This window comes from Crotalus tigris, unplaced genomic scaffold (assembly GCF_016545835.1).
Source record: "Crotalus tigris isolate CLP2741 ecotype Arizona unplaced genomic scaffold, ASM1654583v1 scf7180000024384.25900115:4084858, whole genome shotgun sequence".
Lineage (NCBI taxonomy): Eukaryota > Metazoa > Chordata > Lepidosauria > Squamata > Viperidae > Crotalus > Crotalus tigris.
In genome coordinates, this window is record NW_024100554.1 from 2,340,020 (window position 1) to 2,358,100 (window position 18,081).

Genomic DNA, 18,081 nt, shown 5'->3' on the forward strand with positions numbered 1-18,081 from the left:
TATATGCATTATATGGAAATGGGAGAAATGGACTTCTTGACTACAGCATCCTTGTTCTAGAAAGTTCAGGACTATTGAAAGCTATATAGTTCTCAATAATCCTAATACTGGTTGTTATACCTCCTGGCAACTTAGCCAATCTTTGGGTTTCCTGATAGTAGCTTAATGGTGCTTTGATATTGTTGGCTGGTATTTCTTGATGAAATGCAGAATGTGGCTTGATAAGTTTATGCTGATTTGTTTTATTCATTGTCCAGCTTCCTCAGAGTTTCTAATTTAATTAACATCCTAACCAACTGTTAGTACTGTGAAACACAAACACACACACACACACACACACACACCCTATAAAACCAGAATTCAGCTAGTCTCAGTGGCATTACCATCAGCAGTCTTTCATCTCACTGACTTAAATTGGCTTTCAGTTTTGTTTCTGATGGCTAGATAACTGTTTTACTGTCCTTTAGTATAGAACAATATTTTATTTTATCAAGTTTTTATTTAAAAGATAAACAACTTTACAACTTTTATTGGTAATTTTTTCTGACATAGAGAACTTGTTTTAATGTGGACTATGTGTATGCATATGCAGATAACTTACTTCAACAACAAAAAAAAACACACCCAGATGTTTGTGGACTCCATTCAATACCACTTTCCATAATGTGGTGGAATCCATCACGGTGGATTTTGCTAATTAACCCACACAGAAATCTGGCAAATTTCTTTTACCTCCTTAGAGTCTACCTATTCTGAAATCTATTCTGTCACTGTCTCTGAAACGTTTTTGGATGTTTGATCAATTTTATACCCTAAATGCTGAAATGAAAAACAGGATATTCCATTACATGCCATCTTTTAAATCAAACTAAAATAAGAAAGATCAATTTCATTACCTCTAATGTTAAATCCCTAGACTGCTGATTTCTCAGCTTTTCCATTTCTCTGCGGAATTTTGATTCCTTCACTTCAAAACCACCTAATTCAGTCAAGATCTACAAAGATAATGTATGCATTAATAGAAGAAAAATCCCACAATATAACCAAGCGGCCCTTCAATTAACAAAACAAAAACATACCGATCCAGGTTCTGCTCCTACATCTTCCATGAATACTCTCCCAAATAACTCTAGAGAAAGACGCCAACGTCCAAGCAGCATATCATGAGAAATTACCATTCCCATGAAGCTACATTGTGGCCTGTAAACAAATATACAAACAAAAAATCAAGAAAGCAATCACTTTTATATACCCCCCAAAAATTTTTTGACAAGATTGATGAAACATTTTCCTACAAGCCAGATCAAGGAGTGTTTTAGCCCAAGCGAGATAATGAATAATATTTAAGAAATTACTATTCCTGCCACCCAGTTCAATGGCAAACTAAGCTGCAGTTCAAAATTGCTTGCCAAATCAAACCCAAACAGTGGAGAATCTCTTGTTGAAAATTCAACCAGTTCTTTTAACCTTTGCTTCCAAAGACCATTCTAATAATTGCGTTCTTAGCACTATCACTGAAGAAGGAAGAGAACCAATTAATCATGTAGACAGGAAAAAGAACAAACTGAGCAGGGAGCTTGTTTTATATTAACGATCAACTGCTGGCAGCTAATAATAAAGCATTTGCCTCTCTTTCTCAAAAACAATTTTTCCCTTCCTTTTCATATTCTCACAGATATACAATATGACTATGCATCCCGTGCTTCTCATAATCTCAATATTTCTCTATCCTCATACTTGTTTTTCTCTGCCATAAGTCTTGAATTCTCTGAAGCTGGGATAAGTCTACTTTTCTTTAGAAATGCCTCACTTCAGCTTACCTTTTTCGATTCCTCCCAAGCCCAGTCTGTGTGCTGCTGCAGGAAGTTGCAGACCTTCTTTCTACACTGGAAAGACAGTAGGATCTACAACTTTCCAACAGGCACAGAGAGAAGTCTCTGTTATCATTCTGAAACTACACACTGGACTGCATAGGGATGCCCAGGAGCAGTAGATGCCACTTATTCTTTCTCTCTCTTTTTGTTATCTAACTCAGACTTCAACTCCCAGAATTCCTCAGCCAGAGAACTTCCGTAACCTCACTGTGAGTGACATCTTTACATCTTCTTTAAACAATGCTACCTGAAGGATGTTAGAGGAGGTCCTTCACTTTCAGTTAGCCCAATCTCTGCCAGTAAACTGCTTTTCAGCTGTGCTGCAAGATCGTGTGCGGACGGCCCCGGCTTTGAACCTTCTGATTCTTCTGATGGCACATTTTGTTCTTCTTCTTTCTTCTGCCGATACTGCATGCTCATCACATTTTTTAAGTTGGCTGCATAGGACATCTTGGTTGGAAGAATCTAAATGAAAAGGACATTAAAACGCTTTTGAAATAATGCCATACACTTCGGGACATATTCTTCAATATGGTTCTGAAAAGTCCAGTTTAGCCAGAGTTATGTGGATACCTAGCTCTGGGAAATGTGGAAGGAATGAAAAGAAGTGGATGACCAGGTGACCAAAAGATGGGTGTACTCAAGTTACAATTGCAATAGTAAAACCTGAAAGACCAGGTTGGGAGCAAATAGTCAGGGAGAAATCGATGCGCTTGCTAAGAGTCGACAACACATAAGCACAATGACATATTTCAAAATAGCATTTTGAAACCTATCAAAACCTATGTATGATAGAAAGTACTTTTTTTCTACTCACAAGTGTTCCAGATGTTGCTCCTGACAAGGAGACTGCAAGACAGAGTCGTCTTTGGAGATTTTGAAAATGGGAGATGAGGAAATAGCTATGCTGCATGAACCGCCATCAGTGGTTTAAAAGGACACTAAGTTTGCATACTTTCTTTTCTAATCTTATTCAGAAATTGCTTATTAAGTAATTTACAATTATTAGAATCCTTTGGATCAACAAGGAAAGAATAAAGAGTTTAAGAAAATAAGATTAAATTTTAGATTAAAAAATATGTGTTATTATTTCTGGTAAATCTTAATGGATTTTTTATGACACCAGGGCTCAAATTATGGATATGTTTATAAAGTGTTGGGACATGGAATGAAGCAATCATAGGTTGTAAATTAAGAGGTGAAAATATAGTAAAACTGTTTAACTTGTGATGAAGGTTGAAAGTCACTGCTTTATATATTCTTTTTCTTTACTATATTCTTACTTTTTTTTCCTCTCTATTCTGTACATTTTTCCTTTCCATTTTCCCATTTTTAAACTCTTCTTTCTTTTACTTTGTGTTAGTTTTTACTATTGCAATTATACTCTTCAATAAAATTATTTTAAAAAAGAAATCAAAATCAACAAGGTAAAAACAACACGGCAGTACCTCCATCAGAGTAACAATTATAAAGAACAAAAAAAAGTGTCTTCTAATCTTCTACGTCAAGGCAAGGTTCTCATGAGGTCAGGAAGTTAACAGAGAGTGCAGAATAGAGTAAAGCACACACAGTGTTGCACTGATCTTTCTGACACAATAGCAATGGCAAGAGGAAAAAGAAGAAAGGGAAGGGAAAAGGCTATATGAATTATAGAATACACATAACAAATTCATACCTCGAGGCAGTTTCTATCCATGGTCACTTCTAATAAACACTTCCCACTATTGGCAGATGATGAATAGAGACCTTGACTTGGCCGACCAAACAAATCTTCTTTTCTAGCATTTGGCTGAAAAAAATTTATTCATGAATAACAATATTAGTGCTAACAGTGAAATAAATGTAACACCTTGATCATTTAACCAGAGGGTGGGGTGGTGGTACTGACATATCTTACTTCTGTTACAAATTTCTCCTGGGCTATTCTGCTTCATTCCATGCTTGAGCCATAAATCAGAATCAATATTAAGGATAAATTCAAGCTGGATTTCAAATTACAGTTTGAAGCCAGCTTCACAGCCCTAGTTAATAATATATTCTAGTTGTCATTAATTAGCCACAAGTAAGGTGAAGCGTACAATTGTAGTCTGGATTCCCTACATCTGCACGCTTCCCAGAAAGTAGGGGAATAAATTAGATGGAAAATGGAGCAACCACTCAATAAAATTCATTCTGGAAGATATTCCACATGGGTTTGCCCAATCCAGTATCATCTGAGTAGAAATAGGATTCTCTTATGGCATTCCCCACCACCACTCTCCCTCAATCATACCACCACAGCCTAATTATCTTCAAATAGACCCAGTTATGAGGTTGCTGGGTTCCCCAGGCCTTAACCAATCTGAATTAGACAGGATGTGTTAGCTCTGAAACTGCAGGCACACACTGCACACGAACATGTTGTGTTGAATTTATCCTCAGGCGAGATACAGATCACAAAGCCCAGATACAAGGAAAAATGATCAATCTTTTCCATTCATGTCATTTCCTAACTTGCTGGAAGATAAGCTGCTAATGTTTCTTTTAAAGAATTCTGTAAAGAAGTTTGCTTTTGTGCAGATGGGTTAATATGTATGGTCTACAAAAAGAAAGCAGACAGAATGTTGGAGAGAGCATCAAAAATGTGATTGTGTACACACATAATTAAAGTTCATACAAAAGTGATGTAAATATATGTTGGTTTGTCTGGCCTGCTGTTGAGGTTATCTGTGCATACTTGATTCCTCTTGCTATTAAGAATGCCAGAATGGTCTTTCATGTTTCAACAAAAGTACTATTGAAATGATAGATCTTGGGGAGGGAAAAGACATTTTATATCACCCAATATGCTTCTGATCTCTCAACCTGTAAAGGCCACAACAGTAACATCACGCATCAAGTAAATGTACTTAGCCAAGGTTACCTGTAACAGGTGAGGCTGGTCTGCCAGAGGGATGGCCTCTGCTAGAGGAACTTCAAAAGGATTAGGTGGAATACAGCCCAAGAATGTCATAGAATCTGATCGCCGGAAGAATGGGTGATTCTGTCCTGTTTCAGCTGGAAGGGAGTCCTCATCCTTGTCATTAAGTGTAGTACCTGGAAAGCAGAAATGTGAAGGAGGGAAAACCATTCAATTTTGGAATTGAATTTTGGAATACTTGGAAATAGCTAATTGTAACTAATTATTGATATTTTGTAATCATCTATCAATGTACATCACTATTTTGATACATAGTTCTCTTTCTTCTTCCTTTTTTTTTACTATTTTCCCCCAAAATACGTTCTATTAGCGATAAATTTCTTCTAGATAATTTCCTTCCCTTTTTCATACACCAAGGCTGGTTAAATGTCTATGGAGATTCTCAGTCATCCAAGTCATAGTTAGCCCAAAGGTGCTTTTTCACAAGGCAACTGGACATTTCACTTCTCATCCAAGAAGCTTCTTCAGCTCAAGGATGGTTTGAACACCAGTAAGCACAGCTATCAAGATCTTATTTCTTTTCATACTGAACACATATCTCCCAGGTGACAAATTGTTGTTGTTGTTTTTGCTGCTGTTATTATTAATATTAATATTATTAGCATATTATTACTTCTAACTCATAGTCAACTGAGCTCTTCAAATTCTATGCCCCTAAAAGGTGAGAGGTTTGATTAAGCCTATGTAGGCTGATCACATAGGAAGACTTTGGAATACAGATAAAAGTGAACATTGGAGTCTAGGAAAATGAGTTTCCAAAGTTCTGGCTTAATCCATCAGAGATTCCATTTCCCCATATTTTAAGTGAAGAAACACTCTGCATGAACAACCAGGACTTAAGTCTGTAGTTATTCCCATCATGCTCTGCAAAATTAATTTTTCTGAAAGTAAGAGAGTGAAGGAGCATAGTAAGATGCTCATCCATGTGTATTAATATTATTCTTTCCAAAAGGGGAAAAAACCCAAACCAGTAAATGTGGATGTAGGAGACAACAAACTTCCATTACTACTGTAAAGCTAGATACCTGGAAATTACCTATGGTTGCTAAATGATAATGTATCAGTCTGTATTTGTGCAAAACATCACTAAAACAACATAATTTCATTCACCACATTATGTCTCAATACTCATACAAAAATGATAATACATTATGAGATGACTGTTTTTATTTTTGAACTGTAATTCTACTATGCTAAATGGAATAATTAAATTATTTCTAAAAACAGTTTATTTCTAATTTGTTTATTTAATTTAATTTATTTCTAAAAATAATTTATTAATCTTAGTAATAAGATTCTTAATCTTCAAAACAAGTCCTTAAGGCACGCAAGGTATAAGTAAGTCTCCATTCATTTTCTTTGCTCCCCAAGCCATATTAATACTAACTTTGATTTGTATCATCATCATTTTCATGTTCTGAATCCTCATTGTCCAGGCCAAGTTCCAAAAGTTCTCGAGTCCTAAACAACAACAAAAAAAGGTTCCATTTTAGCTAGCCAAGAGTAAAATTCAGCAAGCTCTCTCAGATTTCTGTCAGAACAACAAATCCAGAAATCAGTATTTCCAAGCTGTGAATAGCCATAGTTATTAGAAAGTGGATTGCAACTGTAACCTAAGAACCCCAGGAAGTATTCTACTTTCAAATGAAAATCTATGTATAAACAATTTAAGATAATAACAGTTTCTCAAAATCTTTCAATATAAAGGGAAAGATGCTTGCCTTATTTGTGAATTAAGTGCATCTGTTAATCTTATAAAAATATAATTATGTTATTATGTATGTCTGCCAGAAATGCATGATATATCCTAAAATATGTATTTAACCTTAAGGAAAGATAAAGGAAGAAATACAACTTGCTGCTCAACTAGCTAGTTGTCTGTTATTGATCTGGTTTCTACCTCTTCCGTTCCAGCTGAGGCGTATCCAAAGTTGTTTGTTGGTTCATTGCTTTAATCCAATAAATGAGAGCTTGAAAGACATATGCTACATGTTTCAGTGAGCAGACATCCAAAACTGGAAGAACATCAGAATGCTCATCATTATGGGAACGCATCAAGGAGAGGGCATAATTCAAGAAATCTCCCCTTGCAGACATCATCCCCTGTCGAGCACTGAGCAGTGTAGCACGCCTGCAATTATAAGAAGTATCATACATTCTACAATTGCTGAATTTATTTAGAAAAATCATGGTTAAGTCCAAAATATTATCACTTAGTTAGCATAATATGACCATACTATAATAAAAGTTATACGTCTGCATATAAATTGCTGCTCTGAGTTTTTGGGCACAAACATTACTTATAAGGTTGGTGTTTTTTAAACATACAATTGTTAACATACCGTCTACCCTCCAAAGTCCTTAGGCTGGCTTCTTCACGTGCTGTCATCCTCTCTCTCCGGGTTGAGTTCTGTGATGCATGAAGAGGATGGTTTGGATGGCCAGGATCTCCAGCAGAGGCAAGTGCAGATCCATAACGCAGCTGAGCTTCGGTGGAGTCCATAATGCTCACCATCCAATTCCAAGTGGGAATCAGTTTGTCTTCAACGTAATTCTAAAAACAATATTATTACCCATTTGTTACACACAAATAATACAGATAAATAATAGTTTTCCTAATAATATTTATTTTTTACAGTTCTGGAAGCACTGGATCACAAAGTTCCCTTTGATTAATTTCCCGATTTACAAGCAGCCATTTATCATATTTTTTGGCCAACCAAAAAACCAGAGATTGGAAAGAAGTATAAGGAATCTCTAACTGCAGTTTAAATCTGAACCACAGATCCAGTCTGAAATCCCATGCCAGGTTTTCAGTTCCCCTCTTCCACCCCAGACACACACACAAATGTAAGCCTCCTGCTAAGATTTTACCCTTTGAAATGCAACAGTGAGTGCAAACTAGCAAAAGAAGAACAATGACTGGAAATGTTTGTCAAGCATTCTTTGTGATTCAATCATTCTGACTGAAAGACTTTAGGCTTAAGCTTCCAAAAGTTTTCAAAACAGGTGTGCAAAACTGTTGGCCGAATGGGGGAGACTGAAACAAATTAAGTAAATTGCAGGTGCTAGAGAGCACAGCCTGATGCAAGGAATGTCCCTTGTTAATAATGAGTAGCATCTTTAGCAAGCTGCCTGATTGTCTCCCTATCAGCACATGTATTTTCCTCTGCACAGTTACAGACTATGGAATCTGTAATTATCTACATCAGTCTGCCTTTGATTTCTGTCATCCTTTGCCATTTTGCAGAACTGAAAAGTAGAAGACAGCGATACCGTTTAGTTCAGTGGTGGCGAACCTTTTAGAGACCGAGTGCCCAAAAACTGGCCCCACCCCTGCTCCATCCCCTGCCCTGCCCCTGCCCCGCCTCACCCTGCCTGCCCACAGGGCCACTCATCACCTCCAGGGCCCACTGCAGATCACCCAGGCAGCCCAGCAGCACCACAGCAGCCACACCCCCTGCCCACGCCCTGCAGCATCAACTGTGCGTGTTGGGGCATGAGGGCTGCGCTTCTCCGCGTGGGCCACGCTCAGGGGCAACTCTCCTCCAGGGAGGCTGCTGGTAAGGGGGTCACGGGCGGAGGCAAGGCTGGGGCAACGGCATGTGTGCCCACAGAGAGGGCTCCGAGTGCCGCCTCTGTCACCAGTGCCATAGGTTCGCCACCACTAGTCTAGTTATTTGAATGAGCCAAATGTATGTGGGAAGGTTTAGGATCATGCATTGTGTGCATGCTTGTATTTGGGCATATCCATTGCTGGTATATGGATCCAACCTATTTTTTTTCTCAGCTATAACGCAGGGAGGAAATTCCTCCCATTATTCCAAAACAAGGCAAGATGCATATAGAGCAAGTAAGAAAAATAGTAATAAGAGGCAAGTAAATAGATATTGACGAAATGGGTAACTATTTACTGAGAAAAGGAGTTATGAGTTGGAATGAGAAAAGGGCAGATTTTTATTTTTTAAATATATATATATATATAAAATCAGCATACTGCATTGTACCTGTAAATTCACAGCATCCTGGTATGTCAGCTTCACTGCAGCTGGGATTTGGGAGTATACCAAATGATTGTATTTGGGAATTAGTCCCATAAGATCTGATATTTGTCGTATCACAATACTGTACGCCCTTGCCAAACTGCTTGCGGATGTTAGATAGCTGCTAGCATTGCTCGCTTCAAGAGCTGCGGCTGCTGCGGCTGCACTGGTACTGATGGTTCCGCTCCGACGCAGGTTGGATGGATCAATATAAATTAAACCTGCTGAACTAGCTAAAGGGAGGGAAAATAAAGAGCATTCTGGGAGGAAGAAATAGATAAAAGCAAACCCAAGTATTTATACCAAAGCACCACCTGCTTCTAAGTGGCTCTTAAACAATAGAAAGTACCACATGACAGGTGAAAGATAATTCTGCAGGATGACACCATGTAAAAATTTGCATCCACATTAATAAACATAAAAAAACCCCTAGTGAATCAGAAAATGTCAGAATAGGAATTTTAAAAAAAGAGTTTTGAGATACCTGCTGGAGCAGAGGTACTAGATGGCGCAGTGCTAGTGGTCCTCTGATTCTGGGTGTTGCGTACAGCCCATTGCATGGAGCGGGGGGCCTGGGCTGCCCCATTAGCATGAGAGCTGCTTGTTGTTCGCTCTAGGGGCTCATCCAGCATAAAGGTTTCTTGCTCTATATCATCACTCTGACTGCTGCTGCTGTCTGAATCACTGGTATCATTTGATTGAGAGTCATCCTCAGAAAAAAAAGCTGGTACACTACTAGCTCCTATGAAAAAAACATATACCCAAAAGTTGATTGTTTCACATTTTTAGGAAGGAGCAAATCTTCTAAGGGCAATTTAATGGGTTTTTAAAGCAAAAACAAGCAACTCAATTGAACTTCAATCCCACTAGCTTTAGTGAGTATTTTTAGTGATATCAAATCACTGTAGACCAACATCAGGAGAATACATGCTGCCCAATTTCAACTGATCTAGCCTCATTTGCTCCAATTAGATTGACCTTGTTTGGAAAACCGGAAATTCCTATTTCCAGCATGTATGATGAAGTCTTTATTTTAAAAACTGTAACAAAAGAAAACTCTGTTTTTGCATACCTTACAATGTACAATTTATTTTTGCATTTATATTCAATTTTCTAGTATAAGGAATATACTAGAGGCCACAGGGCATATATAGATAATATGCAGACAAAATATCTCTACACTTTTCAAACGATCTAATTTAAAGCAATTCTTATTCAGTATCTTCAGGGCATCCTTATACCCTAGATAATATTCAAACAAAATATCTCTCCACTTTTCAAACAATCTAACTTAAAGCAATTCTTTATTCAGAGTCCTCAGGGCATCTTTTTATCCTAGATAATATGCAGACAAAAATATCTTTCCACTTTTCAAACAATCTAATTTAAAACAACTCTTATTTGGAATCTGTGGGGCATCTTTTTACCTTAGATAATATGCAGACAAATAACTCTCCACTTTTTAAACAATCTCTCAAACTTAAAGCAACACTTACCCCATTCTTTTCAATGTACTGTAATGGCATATCCCAGGAAAATGAAGCCGACACAAAACACATTACCTGCTTCTGATCCTGCCGTAGCTGCTGTGACAACACTTCTGCGCCCACTAGCATTATCCTGGTTGCTATGATTACTCTCACTGTCACTCTCAGTTTCTGCTGCTGCCAGTAAGTCCAACTCCATATCGCTTCCTAGTGTATAATGAAATGTATGTAACAATTTTAACACTGTATTTTAGATTACAAAATAATTCAGATTCTTCAAAACAAACCTAGTTTAAAATCACACCCACTATTTACCATCACACTAGAAATTTGTGTATTTCTTCCACTGTGTTTCACAGTGTTTTGCTTGTAATAAAAGGAGTTCTCTTAACCCTAGCTGAACAGGCTGGAGATGTGCCGTATGGTAAATATGACCTTTTCAATGCTTTTGATAGATATACACATTGCATTATTATTTGTACCACTTTTGTGATGAAGTAAGATGAATTGTGGACTCTACTGCGTTAAAATAAAAGATAAACATTTTGCAATCTTTTATTGAAGAACTGAAATAAATATGAAAGGTCAGTTCTTATTACTTATAATAGGACTAATACAAGGATAATTTATGCTGCACTTTAACATACTTGCTAGAAAGTAAACCTCAATGAAAATGTTACGGCATTCTATGAGTAACCACGAACAAGGCCATATCTGTGCCTAGTCTCAACCAAAGGCAGAGATAAAGCATACCATCTTCATCATGTTCATCATGCTGGCCTTCTGCTTCTGCATTTTCCTCACCATGTTCTTCTTGTTCATCATGGTGATCTTCTTCTCCTGCAACTCCTTCAACTACTTCAACCTGGCATGAAAGAGTATTATATCAAGTCACACGTATTATGACCTACAGCTTACTGTATACATAAAATTAACCTTTATGGATAATTTATACGTGTTTTTTATTATGTTCAAGAACTGCCAAACAGAAGTCCCCAAAGCAAAGTGAAATGAAATGCAGACAATAGGTTAGACTGTTCTTTTAAGAGCCCAGAATACTTAGAAGTCAACAGAACAATGTTTCTAGTATTCCATATTGTTCTCTACAAATTTAAATGTGTTTATGCAGGACAGTTCTAACTTTACAGGGGAAAGTGTGCATGCTTACAAAATTCACATTACTCTAAACCAGTATTTATTTTGAAATACATAATACACTGTGTGTATTGAAAACAATTACAATAATAACCTCTTCCACATCTGCTGACACAATATCATCTTGTTCTTCGTCTCTGCCACGAACTGGCTGAGACTGACTGATCCGTCTCTGCTGTGGATTCCTAATGATATAGGAGGACTGTGACTGACTAGAACTGAAAAGAGAAGGGAGAAGAATGCCTTTTAAAAATACAAACATAAAGCAATAGTAAAAATAATTTTAATATCAAAAATGAAACAGATCAATGAAAAGAAGATTTTCTATAACTATTTTCATTACCTAACTGACTTTATATAGCTGCCCAAACTCTGGTGAGTTAACAAACTGGAAAACAATTTTTAGAAAATTAAAACCAATAAGCACTATTGGAGTCACTTAGCAAACTTCTAATCAAAAACAAGATGGGTTCACCCCACAACTTCACTCAATGTCCAGGGGAAGCCCAGAAAGTCGGAGTCATCCAAATCAAAGAGGGGTATAATCATTTAATCTCCAAAGAATCTGCTTCTTCTGTTTAGATTACAAAAATTCACTGGTTCGCAAACTGGACTGGGGGCTGTGAGCAACTTTGATGGTGACAGAGTTGCAAATTATTTTTGATAATTGGACAGAGTTCCAGTTATGTTCAATCTAATTATGCCACCCTATTTCCAACAACTAGTGCCTGCTGAGTCCTCCCTCCAGTGCTCTCATTGTGAAGCCACAATAAGAGAGCTAGGGCTGAAGCACTGTCCCAGTCCTGGGATGGAAGCTGAGCATCCCAGCATATGTTAAACATGTCACCCAAACTGCATGTTTCCATTTGGCCCTTTTTCACAAACAAGAACCAAAAAGCAGAAGAAAGAATACTGCTCTTTGGTTTTCTCTCCTTTGCACACTTGGACTGTAGGAAAACAAAGCCATGTTCTTCTTTCTCAAAAGACAATAAAAAGGAACAAATAGAGAAGAAAACCTGTGGCACTTTTCCAAGCATTGGGTCTTTGGATAAGGTATACGCCTTATCTTGGTGAAATGAATGCCAAGGTAGCTTGGAAGAAGTCAATTAGGTTGGCAGGTTGCTCTACCAGGCAAGTTCTGAAAAGCCTTTTTAGGATCCAGTTTTGGAGCTAAGGAAGCAGCACAAGTGGGCAGCAACAATCATGGCTGGGGTTCCTTTTTTGCAGCAGTCACTAAGCAAACCAATTGTTCACTATAAGCCAGTTTTGCCAAAAACTGTATTAAAAAGGCAGCTTTCAGCAAAACCATTATAAAATACAGGTACGTGACAGCGGCCATAAATGTGGGCCAGTTGCTAAGTGTCCAACGTCATGGCTTTCTCAAAGATTAAAAGTTTGCAAATACTGCTGAATTTTTTGCTATTCCCCCTGTAAATTCTCAAAGTCCAACAAAGAAGCTGTGCCATCTGCAATTAACAATACCTAGATCAGTGGCTTTTCTACACCACAGCCCTTCTTTTAAATGCCTTTTGTGGCCACCAAGACTTAACTCAAGATTTGGGGGGGGGGATGTGATGACATCACGGCCCCCTAGAGGTCCACAGACCACAAGCTGAAGACCACTGCCTAAATTATCAATTAAGAGGCAGCCTTTGTGAATTTGACATCCTCCAGTTTGGTTGGACCTTTTCTCCATAATTCCTAGCTAGATTAGTCTTTGGGACTACAATTCCCAGCCAAACTAGCTTAGCCCCAGATTGGGGGACGCTACACATGTCTAGTTTAATGAATAGAAGGACTAGGGGGGACACGATAGTAGTGTTCCAATATCTCAGGGGCTGCCACAAAGAAGAGGGAGTCAAGCTATTTTCAAAGCGCCTGAAGGCAGGACAAGAAGCAACGGATGGAAACTAATCAAGGAGAGAAGCAACCTAGAACTAAGGAGAAACTTCCTGACGGTTAGAACAATTAACCAATGGAACAACCTGCCTCCAGAAGCAGTGAATGCTCCAACAGTGGAAGTTTTTAAGAAGAGACTGGACAGCCATTTGTCCAAAATGTTATAGGGTTTCCTGCCTGAGCAAGGGGTTGGACTAGATGACCTCCAAGGTCCCTTCCAACATTATTATTATTATTATTATTATTATTATTATTATTATTATTATTATTATTATTATTAATGTGACCAGGGGGAGCATTGGAACTGAGTCTTAAGCACCCCAGGGAAGCCCATCGTAATTTCAAGCAGTCACTAAGTACTAGTCAAAAGTCGAGGAATTACTTGTGGGATCCTCAGCTATGCTGTCCTTTTAAAATATATAGAAACTATTGTTTTGAACTCTTTATTTATATCACACTGGTGAACCAAGCCTTTTACTGTTTGCTTGTACGTGTTCATACAAGGTTTTTTTGGGGGGTGTGGGGTGTGATTTGTTACTTTAAAGTAAACTCACCTGCACCAAAGACAACCTGACAAAGAGCATATGGCATTGCATTTAGAACAGTGATTCTCAACCTTTCTAATGCCGCGACCCCATAATACAGTTCCCCATGTTGTGACTCCCAACTACTTATACACCACTGGGTGCCAGGGGCGTGGCCAAAGGGGGGAAAAATGGTGGACAGCCTTGTTTGGCAACCCCAGTGAAATGGTCATTCGACCCCAAATGGGGTCCCGACCCACAGGTTGAGAACCACTGATTTAGAAGAATGTAATCATAATAAGCTACATGTTGGACATTACCTGCTGGACTGGTCAGAAGATGGCCGTGGAGGAAGAGGTTCTACTGAGAACAGCTCTTCACTGCCTTGCATGGCATCTATACTTGTGCTTGCCAATGTAAAAGGTGCTGTAGGACGTGCAATACCCATCCTAACTGGGATAATGAGGGACTCTGCTACATTGCATAATTCCTCTACAGCATAAGGTAATAAAGCTTGGAATACACGCTTACATTTTCCAATCGGCTGTGGAATAAAGTTGCTGGAAAAGAGTTGGGAAAGGGAAAAGGAAATCATTTAAGGGACCAAAATATACAAAACATATAAATCAAGACTATTCTTATTTAATGCTTTTGCTACCCATGTAATTACAGAAATTTCTCCTTACATTTAGTCCATGGTCAAGCTGTATCTCCTCCCACAATGCTGCAAAAAAAATCCTTTTGGAAAAAAAAATGTGTCAAAGCCCTGATCAGGTCTCACAATGAGTACTGAATTGTTCTCACATTAGCCAGAATTAATTAGTATCTAGCATTCTGTTTCCCAAATTAGTCACTTCTCTAATTAAATAAACGTCTCCCTCCTTAAATTCTGGCTTCCTGCTTACTCCAGTGTGATACTCATCCTTATTTAAATCCCTCTATGACTTTGCTCCATCTCCTATTCTATCCTTCTATGTAAACACCATGCAAAATGAAAAACAGTAAGAATAGCAAAATATTTAAATAGAATATGCCTTTCTGTCTTAATTCACCCCATGGAGCAGTTTGTTTAGCTCTTGTTAAGAAGATGGATAATTTCTCCAATACCCGTACTTACAGATCTGACAAGTATTAAAAGTACTACTGTATTGTTTTATAGATGGGTGGATGGATGGATTGATGGATGGATGGATGGATGGATGGATGGATGGATGGATGGATGGATGGATGGATGGATGGAAGTACAAACCATGGCAACATATGTCACTAGATATGATGCCAAATTATTTCCATCAATAAACACTTTAATACACTGTCTTTAAAATAGTAAGGATCAGAGGCATAATATGCTACATTTCCATCTAATTTATACAACCAAACCAGCTGCCAGGCAGACAGCTTAAAGCTAATGGAAATTATGATTATATTTTCTTAATTGCTCCCAGTTTGAGAACAGTTCAGTCACAGATTTTCCATGTGAAAGGGACATTTATTCACAAAACACAGATGGCCATTCTCTGTTCTTTTATACTGAACTGAAGCTTGAGGTTCATATTAAAAAAACTACATGAATGGATATATAATATAAAAATACAGTATTCACCCTAATGTTAATTTAAGTAAAGATTTTTTTAAAAAATAGAACTCACTTTTTCTTTTTTGAGGAAGCCATTTCCACACTAAGAATTACAAAAACTCTAGCTACAGAACGCAGAAACCGCATTGTAACAGAAATTGCTTCTTCTCTGCGACCTGGGGTGTACTTGTTTTGCAATTCTTTGACAAGTGTCCCCAGCAAAGTATCTAAAAGCTAAAGAAAACAACTGTCACATCACAGTTTAGATTTGCAAATTATTATATGAACTTCTAATTGAAAAAAAAACTGGCACTATGTCTACCAAAAAACACCCGCCTTACCAAAATATCTGCTGTACATTTCACAATGAGACAATGCGTAAAACAATCCAGCCGAATAGTACCACTTTGCTGATTAAGATAAACTTGTTCTTCAGGCAAAAGGTGACCAATTCTACTGCTTGCACTAAGACTTGGAAAAAAGGAAAAAAGAGGAAAAAGAGAATAAAATGTAGTTGCATGTCTTTGATACAAAGCAAATTTTCAAATAAATTGAAACATGTTATCTATACACACGGGTCTTTGTTCTCCTGTGAGCCAAACATGATCATAGATTTCAATGCATTCCAGTCTTGTAAAACCCGTTCCAAGGCAAGCTGTGCAAATCGCGGTGGTTCTAAATCATGATCAGGCATATCTGAATCTAAAATACAAATAAAGGAAGATTTCAATAGTTATAGAATATTCTTTGCCATTATCAGATATGGCTATGTCAACAGGTTTGGGGATTTTAGGGAAATGGAAACTTGTTGAGATGGCTACATTGTTAAATATTGCTACTTTTATTATATCTTTTTTAAAATCGTTTACTTTTTATTGTTAAGACACCCAGAGTCACTTTGTGAGATAGTCAGCTAAATAAATGTGAGAAATAAAAGTCCTTCCAGTTTGATAAACTTGCAAGTATGAATTGAACTGCTCAGGAAATCAGGAAAGTTACATGGTTAAATCTGCTGCTACATTCTCTCACAAACTTCCCTTCCATTTTTAGAATAGAATAGAATAAAGCTGGAAGGGATCTTGAAGGTCTTCTAGTCCAGCCCCCTGCTCAAGCAGGAAAACCTATACCATTTCAGACAAGTGACGGTCTAGTCTCTTCTTAAAAACCTCCAGTGATGAAGCGCCCACGATTTCTGAAGGCAAGCTGTTCCACTGGTGAATTGTCCTCACTGTTAGGAAGTTTCTCCTTAATTCCAGGTTGATTCTCTCTTTGGTCAGTTTCCAAGCATTGTTTCTTGTCTTGCCCTCTGGTGCTTTGGAGAATCGTTTGATGCTCTCTTCTTTGTGGCAGCCCTTCAAATACTGGAAGACTGCTATCATGTCACCCGTTTCTTCTTTTCTTTAGACTAGCCAAACCCAAGTCCTGCAGCCATTCTTCATATGTTTTAGTCTCCAGGCCTTTGATCATTTTAGTTGCTCTTCTCTAAATTTTTTCCAAGGTCTCAACAACTTTTTTGTAGTATGGTGACCAAAATTGATTGCAGTATTCCAGGTGTGGTCTTACTAGGGTTTTATAAAGTGGCACTAATACTTTGCGTGAACTTGATTCTATGCCTCTGTTTATACAACCCAGGATTGTATTAGTTTTTTTGGCTGCTGCTACACACTGCTGGCTCATGGTCAAGCGATCGTCCAAGCGATTGTCAAAAACAGTTGCTGTTTTTGATCCAGGTCTCGCCTACTATTTTACCTACTATTAGGTTGAAAGAGAGAAGAAACCACTGGAGAAACCACTATAAAATAATTTTTAAAACAATTAAATAAAATACTCCACTCTTTTCTATAAGAGGACAGCAAAAATTGGTGAAACTAATATTACTTTGATGCCTCCCCTGCCCCAAACCAGAAAGAGCTTTCCCAATAAGTGACCAGCATTCTGTTATGTTTGGGGCTTAGAGACATCTACAGATAGGATATGTATTTTCTCATTCATATAGAATTGCTTTTGCATTTTGAGAGTTGGTGAATTAAAGAACAAAATGGATGCCTTAAGTATTGCAGATGCTTAGGCTTCCCATTTCACATCTTAAAATTCTTTCAATCTCTCCAAATCAGAGGGTAATCTTATCAATTTGGAGTGGACCTTCAAAAAAATTGATTCAATTTACAGAAGTTGTATATTCCTAAACTAGAAAGGTGATGGGAAAATGAAATATTAAGATAAGAAAGGGAAGATGTGGAAATACAACATATAAATAGCTAAGCTCATCCTAAGGTAAGGCAGGAAAAGAATGGAAAGAGAAGCCTAGGATAGCTAATATAATAGTATTTATATTATATATTATTCCTCCTCTTATGTGTCCTGGGAGATTTTTGAAGGGAGACTATAACAGAAAATTTTGTAAATCACTGAATGGCCTACCTTCAGGGTTTGCAGTTTTACGATTACGATCTTCTCTAATTCTTGGAGGCCGGTATTGGCAGTGCTCTACTGTTTGTCGCGCAACTGTCTGTACTAAGAACAATAGAAGATGTTCCCCCCTAGAATATAGAGAGAAGTGTAAA

The 18,081-nt window shown here is 37.7% G+C and overlaps 1 protein-coding gene across 6 annotated transcripts in view; it reads right to left on the minus strand.

Annotated features, from left to right (window-relative positions):
* UBR5 (ubiquitin protein ligase E3 component n-recognin 5) overlaps positions 1-18,081 on the minus strand; it is an 89,009-nt gene that overhangs the window by 17,157 nt on the left and 53,771 nt on the right. For 5 of the 6 annotated variants that reach the window (XM_039328900.1, XM_039328899.1, XM_039328895.1 and 2 more), the window contains 18 exons: positions 17,939-18,057; positions 16,093-16,219; positions 15,859-15,988; positions 15,591-15,751; positions 14,262-14,501; positions 11,613-11,736; positions 11,117-11,228; positions 10,439-10,570; positions 9,361-9,618; positions 8,841-9,109; positions 7,176-7,387; positions 6,734-6,964; positions 6,221-6,294; positions 4,777-4,949; positions 3,550-3,663; positions 2,122-2,339; positions 1,080-1,200; positions 897-995 (listed from right to left, as the gene is read on the minus strand). In XM_039328900.1, coding sequence (XP_039184834.1) covers positions 897-995; positions 1,080-1,200; positions 2,122-2,339; positions 3,550-3,663; positions 4,777-4,949; positions 6,221-6,294; positions 6,734-6,964; positions 7,176-7,387; positions 8,841-9,109; positions 9,361-9,618; positions 10,439-10,570; positions 11,117-11,228; positions 11,613-11,736; positions 14,262-14,501; positions 15,591-15,751; positions 15,859-15,988; positions 16,093-16,219; positions 17,939-18,057 — 2,914 coding nt within the window. The remainder of the gene's footprint in view (positions 1-896; positions 996-1,079; positions 1,201-2,121; positions 2,340-3,549; positions 3,664-4,776; positions 4,950-6,220; positions 6,295-6,733; positions 6,965-7,175; positions 7,388-8,840; positions 9,110-9,360; positions 9,619-10,438; positions 10,571-11,116; positions 11,229-11,612; positions 11,737-14,261; positions 14,502-15,590; positions 15,752-15,858; positions 15,989-16,092; positions 16,220-17,938; positions 18,058-18,081) is intronic. The other variant, XM_039328896.1, reaches the window with a different exon arrangement.